The 7,281-nt window shown below is 48.5% G+C and overlaps 1 protein-coding gene across 3 annotated transcripts in view; it reads right to left on the reverse strand.

The window, feature by feature from the left end:
* Positions 1 to 3,932, reverse strand: part of Nol4 (nucleolar protein 4) — a 330,361-nt gene extending 326,429 nt beyond the window's left edge. For all 3 annotated transcript variants that reach the window (XM_059246745.1, XM_059246744.1, XM_059246753.1), the window contains exon 1: positions 2,026 to 3,932. In XM_059246745.1, the coding sequence (XP_059102728.1) occupies positions 2,026 to 2,289 (264 nt within the window). In that variant the 5' untranslated portion in view covers positions 2,290 to 3,932. The remainder of the gene's footprint in view (positions 1 to 2,025) is intronic.
* Between the last annotated feature and the right edge of the window lie 3,349 nt (positions 3,933 to 7,281).

The following is a 7,281-nucleotide window of genomic DNA, read 5'->3' on the forward strand; positions in this document are numbered from 1 at the left end:
ACGTGCTACATTATTATCCCCCCTGCACCTGTCACTCTCTATTAGATGTCTTAGCAGTAATTCTTTAACAACTCCACGTTTATTTTTCTGACATGAAAATATGGGTGTCACAGCATGTGAATGCTGGTTTGAATCACTCACACCCACGGTTATCTTGGTGCCTGTACAACCTTTATAAAATTTATGTTATTTGGAAGTTTAATTAGTCTTTAAAGGGATACATATTCTAACACATATAAAGGCTGCAATCAAATCTATGCAAGCATGAACTCACTGGACCCAAACAGAGAATCTAAATTTAACACAAAAAGAATGAAAAACTGGAAAACTTTCTGGCTAGCAATAATATATAATATAATATTTAATATTTATAGATTACCATTTAAGTAGTACTTTTAAAAGATATAGCATTTTACTCACTCAGCTAGAATTATAATTCACTTTGCTTAACAATAAATTATTTTTTTCTGTCCATTCTTAATACTAGTCCCCATCCACGTGAAACAAAGCAGTTCCTCTCTGTAACACTTCTGGCTCATGCAGATGTAAAGAAACCTTACTCTAAATGATGCCCAGCTAGTCATTTTCATCCAGCAAGGCAAGCTAATACCTCACCATTGTCTTAAGCAGCACTCTGTGCTACAGAAGAAAGCAAAGGCAACATTTACATCTACCTCCTGCAAACCCTTCAACAACTGAACCTCAAGAAGAAGAAGAGGAAAAACTTTTGTGTTTCCAGTTCACCTTTGTTTTCAGATTTTCCATATAAATTCCAAAAGAAACCTCCGTCCTTCAAGCAACCATTCCCAATTAATCTTGGGAAACCCAAAGCTCCTTTCCAAACCTGAGAGAGTCCTCCAGAGGGAGCGTGGCAGAGCCTTTCATGCACCTTAGAGAAAGCAAAACCTTCTCCTTCTGAAGCCTTCTTTCTAACATCCTCGGGGAGCTGTGCACTGGGAAATAGTCGCCAGTTAAAAGGGGGGGGGGGTAGGGGGGGAAGGAGCAAAGCTCAACGAATCCCAAAGCGAGACAAAAATACAAAGGGTGCCAGCTAGCTCCTCCACCCCCTCTCTAGGTGAGTACCCATCCTGAGGCAACTAGGTGTTATACATCTGACCTGAGATCTTACTTGTAGCCCCCTGTTCCCATCGTCTTGCAAAGGAAGCGGATGCTGCTGAAGCCTCCCAGCCCCACAGGCATCTGCGTTTTAGAATGAGATATACCGGTCTCACAGCCGGTTCCTCGTTCACTACAGCTTTGTGGGTAGGAGACCAGAACCAACCCAGAAAGAGGAACAGATACACCGTTTGATCGCGCCCAAACCCGTCTCTCTTTGTTGTGCATCGCCTAGCTGAGGAAGCTTCAGTGGTGCAAGTGAAGAAGGGGATGGGGGCGGGGAGGAGGAATGCCCAGGACCTTATCTGCCAACCAAACAATCGTGGCTAGGACCTCAGGGGGCGACTAAGTCGCGCGGACTGTCCTGTGTCTCCCCGCTGGCTGTCTCACAACAAAACTCGATAGTGTCTTGGGGACAGCCCCAAAACCACCTCGACCGCCACATTCAGGCTTTGTGCCAATGAAGAGACACAGTAGCCTATCTATCCATCAGCACCGTGTTATCAGAGCGTGCGGCTGGGCTTCCAGCATGGCCTTTATGCGCCCCGGCAGAGGTAGGACACGCGCCAGGCACCCAGTGAAGGACGTGGGACAATGGCCTGGCCAGGGGAACACCAGGCGCCGCCAGACGCGGTGAAGGCAAGCTCCAGCCACCGTCCTGCAGCGCAGCCCCGAGGCAGACAGGGCCGCCTGCTCTGCAGGTTCGCTGTTGCTTTAAAATAAGGGACCACAAAGACTTTCTAGAAGGGAAATCACTCCCGGCCACTGCGTCTGGGAAGACTTGAGGAGGGGGCTGAGGGGATGGGCGGCAAGGAGCCAACAGTGGCTCCAGCATCTCCCTGCCTTCCCCTCTCTCCGCCCTCCCTTCCGGGCTGCTCCGGCACACAAATAACAGAGAAGGCGGCTCACCGTGGTCTTGACCCGCACGAAGAGCACTTGCTTGGCGCCGCCGCCTCCCCCGCGGACCTCATCCGGCTGGCCCAGCTGGAAACCCTTCGATTTGACCCAGAATTTAAATTTGGCATTGTCGGTAGAGCTTGACTCGGAGCCGTTGAGGAGCTGGACGATCCGCTCGTATTTCTTACGGGTCACCGTTTTGGTCTTGCCTGAGTCCCCGTAAGTCCTAAGGCACCAGTCCTGGAACTGGCGGTACATGTCGCGCTCGCTCTCCATGTTCCCCCCCGCGCTGCCGTGGGCCGGATGCTCCCAGCGCACTTCGCACCTGTTCACCCCGGGCTCATGAAATATGCAGCCCGGGCCACGATGCAAGGACGCGAGGTCCTGGCCGAGCCTCGGGAGCCTGCCTCCGTTGGGGTGGGGGGAGGACCAGGGAGAGAGGAGGAGGGTCCGGATGGGCACCAGCAATCAATGCCCTGTGCTACCAAGTCTGGTTCCTTCGTAATTGCAAAGGCTGTCTCGGGCGCTTTTCTCGTGCTCTTAACGGTCGGTCCGTTTAATGCTGTGTGACCAGCACCATCCCAACAGCAGCTGGCCCAGAGGAGCTGGGTTTCTGAATAATTAAAATCCCATTTCTCGGTTTATTAAAAATCCCAATATTAACTTGAGGTGGTCTCTCGATGTCTCGCCCCAGGGCTGTGTCCAGGGCAGGGCAGGTGGAGCACAAGGCAGTCTCCTGGCGCGCGCCCCAGAAGCTTCCCCAGTGGATGGTCCAGGAGCCAGCCCTGCGCCTCTAGCGAAAGCAGCCCTCGGTGGACTAGCTCGAAGGGCACACGGGTCCCTGGATTCTCCTTCTTGCTGGGTCCAGCTCAGCCTTGGCCTTCTCTGTGACAGGACTAGAGAGACAGAAAGTTCTTACCTGTCATGTTGGTCAGCCTATCAGATCCCGTTTTACAGGAATTTAAAAGAAAACCAAGGTATCCTAAAAACGACTCAATATGCCATTGCTTCAGATGTATTGGGCTAAATTCCAGATCGCAGGTAGGTTGTAAGAGTTAGGTTTCAGAAATTGGCCCAGTATTCACAGACACCTGACCACAGTTCTACAGGATAGATGGAGTACCCCAAACAGGGATCCGGTCCCGGGTGTGTGGGAGCAGGAAAGCAGGCCGCTGGCTGGGGCTCTTCGGAATGATGATGGTGTCCCCAACATAGGACCCTCTGGGTTCCGCTGAAGTGGGTACAGACATGGAAATAAGTTTACCGCCCAGAACCTCTTGCGTGAAATTAAAATGAAGAGAGCAGTCCTTCCCCCTCCCTGGGCTATAGTTTGCAGTTCACGCGGGAGGTTTCGGTTGTCTATTTTCCCACTGCCACGTCATGGACCCCCCTCCGCTGCTCCGAGGAGCCAAATCGGAGTTGCTCCTGACGATTTTCCCAAGCAAAGGAAGTCAGCGATCCCTCCATCAGGATTTCCACCCGTGTGTCACGGCGGCGCTGGAACCAGGGGAGTTCCAGTCCTGCTCGCTGCGGCCGCTGCTCTTTATTGCACTCCCTGCCGAGGCCCCCGCGGGTCGCAGGGCTCGGCTCAGCCAGCCCGGTGGCCCGACCCCCGCCGGCGTTCCTTGAGGTGTCCGAGCCCACCCCGGAGGCTCGCTGCGGTCTCCCCGGCCAAAGCCCCAGTGGGAACGCGGCTCAGTCCTCCGCCCGCAGCCGGTCCCGGTGCTCTCCGGCTGCTCAGTGGCTCCGGCGCGGCCAGGCTGAGCGTGTGCGTGTGTGTGGTCGAGCGACGGTGTGCGGGGCGCGGGGTGCGGGGGTGCGCGTCTCCTGGAAGGTCTCGAGGCGGCCCCAGCCGGGACTGACAGCCCGGGCGCTGCGCGAGCAGCTCCACACACTAAACCTCTCGCCTCTCCCTTCACCCCCACCCCTCCCACTCCCCTCTCCTCCCACCCCCCACCCCTAGGCCCCTTCCAAGCTCTCTGATTGGCCAATGGGACAAAAGTTTCTGTGGAGACGGCTGGGCGCTGACGTCACGGGCAGAATTGTCCCATTTAGGGATCCCGGGGGCAGTGCGCATGCTGCAGGCTGCAGGTTAGAGGCAGGAGGAGGTAGCAGCGGGCCGGGCGGCAGCCAGGTGGCGGAAAGGAGCTGGAGGCATCCAGGTGGGGGGACGAGTCCAGCAGGGTTTCCATGGAGATTTCCTCTGGGTCTAGCCTAAAAACAGCAGATCAGCTGACACCATTAGCTCAGGACCTAATTACTGCTTATTGGAGCAACAAATGAGGGACTGGGCCAGCTGCAGAGGAAGAGGTTTGCCCCCGCCCCTCTGTCTCCTCCTTTCTCTCCCTCTCCGTCGCTCTCGAGTCCTGGGTGAATTCTCATTAATTTGCAAGATTGCTACAAGGGCTCTGCTTCTCTGGAGGCCACCCTTACTGCTTTTATTCTCTTTGGTTCTCCCTTTTGCATCAAAGGATGGTACAATAAACGGGTTGTCCCGAGTCCTTGAATTTTTGCCCAGTAAATAGGGGTTCAGTAGAACTCAGAGACCCTGCTGTCAAACCGTAGTCACAAATCCACCACCTCAGAGTGAGGGGGTGTCACTTTCAATTTATCGATTTTACTGTTTGTCTTTAGATATCTCGTGCTGTTTTAAAATACCCGAGTATCTTAAGTACACCAATATACGGAATGAACAAATGGAGGGATTTTATGAATTACCCTTCTTGGTGTGTTGTGTTTCTCAAGAACAGTTCTGAAAGTTTTGCTTCTGGCATCCTAGATAGGGCATGATTCCAAGTAGAGAGATGTAAGTTTGGTGTATGTAGTCCATTTGTTTCCTAGAAGTTTCTGGAAGGGTATTTGGTTCTGGGGTACTCATCTGCTCAACAGTAAGCTAGTTCTATGGAGTTGACTTTGTCATAGAAAAAGTTGGTCCATAATTATGCGTTCTTTTTAATAGATCTTTATTCTGATAGGTCTTTCTGATATTTGAGAGGTCTATATGTACTTTCAGGACCAGGAAGCACTCTTTCTGGAACATTCAAATTAAAACACTGTTTCCCCACCCAAATGCCCTTAATAATGACTCTAAAGTTCTTTTATACTAAGACTATATATGCTAAGACTATATACCTTACTTTGGTATACAGTCCATGTATACACCCCTGCTTCAAAAATTATGAATAAAAGATATAATTTATACTGTACACTGATATTTATCCTTTTTCCTAGTTATTTTACTTTGTGTTGTACCAATGAAATTTGTGTGTTTTGACCCAGCAGAGTGTGACAGCAACTTAGAATTTGAGAATATTCTGTTGGGTTATAAAAGTTCCACTGTGCCTGGTGCTGTGTCTATACACTTACATGACTATGTTTCCCATGTTCAAGGAGAAATTTGATTGTATGGCCCTTGAAAACTCATATTCTCTTGTTTCCTAAAATAACTCTGACCTGATGGATAAATCACATAACAAGTGATTAAGAAATGGATGCTGAAGCTGGGAGTGGTCTAGGTCCTGTCCTCCTGGTGCTCAGGAGGCAGAGGAATGAAGATTGGCATTGGTGTGAGCCCAGCCTGGGGTATTTAGTGAGTACCAGATAATCAGAGCTGCATACCAAGGAAGGCTCTAAGAAGAGGGGGGAGTGTGAAGAGGGGAGGTAAAGAATCATTCATGTCCTATCTCAATCTCTTTCTAATGACTTTTGCTGAGTAATGTTAGGATGAATTTTATCCTCATTTAGTAGATGTTAGGGATGTACCACATACATATATGCATTGTATTTGTAAGTCTGTGGACATACAATGTCCGTAGTGTGTGGACATTGGAGCACCTCAGTGTAAGTAACTGACAGTGCACAGATATGTCATTAACCTTCATTTGCATTAACTACATTAGATGCAGAAGAGAAAAGCCCCCAAGTACAAAAATAGGCTACACTCATCTATATTTCTTCAGGGAAAGAAGTAAATAACCATGGGAAGACTATTAAAACTGGAACAAAGGAATTAAACGCCAGTCTTACAAAAGTTCCTAATCCTACTATTGACAGTGGAACCAGGGATGTGACGTCTTCTGGATGTGTTTACATTATTGACTAGGAAACTGAGGCAAAAAACCTTTGGGCAATTGTACCCACCTCAGGTGTAATATCTAACAACAATTTAAAGCCTTCCTCAGTCATTCACTCCGAGCTCATCTTCCTCTATTTAAGTTCTCCAGGGTTAGGTCTTCCCAGCTCCGCTCTGAGAGTTATATTGAGCCTCTTCTTCATCTATATGATTCACATGAACCATCTGCCTTGAATTTAATAGGTGATGCCCTTCAGAATTCCTTCTTTATACAGCTTACCTCACCAAACAGTGATTCTATACTTGATATACAACACCAGCCCTCAAGCTGAGCCTAACCTTGGTCCTGGCAGGCTGAGAGGGAAAGTAGATAATGAAGAAGAGAGAGATGGCTGCATGGAAAATATTTTTAAATTTATAATGTCCACAATTTTAGCTATAATATGCAAGAATCACAGAAGTTAAATTTCTTTAAACCTTGTGGTCAATTTATATATCATAGAAAATCTTGCATTTAATATATCAACCAGGAATATTCATGAATCACTAGGCTCATCAACAAATTATGGCAAGGACAGCAATATAGGATCAGCACTCAAAATAAAAATGCTTTGTTGAATGCATTTGAATTACACTAGCTCTCAACAAGTAATCATCAACAAGCAGTTCAGTTGCTTCAGGGTTAAAATAATTGAGATGGATATGCATGCATGGTCTTCATCTCACAGAACTTAAGTACCTCTAAGGAAAACAGGTAGTAAAGTAGGAAGTAATTAAGCCTTGAGGCTAGCACCAGGGAGAGAAACAATGGTGGTAGAGGAGATGGCAATGGTGGGCAGGAGGACTTGGCAGTATATTGAGTATCTTTCTGAGTGGGTAGCACCTCATGGAGAGATACAATGATACACGGCAACCAACTACAAGAAGAAACTGGAAGAGGGACCACAAAGCACATAGATCTCAAAATAAAAGAGTGATTAACATATTCCAGAAGGCCCTTGGCTCAGGAATTCATTGAGCAGGAACGAGAGAAGCAGAATGTGATACTGAAGTCATCTTCGGCGGCCGGCTCTTGCAGGACAGTGCTTGTCATGATTGGGAGGTGTTATTTTTTATTATCGGTCCAGTGGGAAACCAAAAAGATGTTTAAAGCATGACAGTTACACGATGTGGAGTTTTGTGAGTCTCACTGGCCC

The sequence above is a fragment of the Peromyscus eremicus genome, chromosome 19 (assembly GCF_949786415.1).
Source record: "Peromyscus eremicus chromosome 19, PerEre_H2_v1, whole genome shotgun sequence".
Classification (NCBI taxonomy): Eukaryota; Metazoa; Chordata; class Mammalia; order Rodentia; family Cricetidae; genus Peromyscus; species Peromyscus eremicus.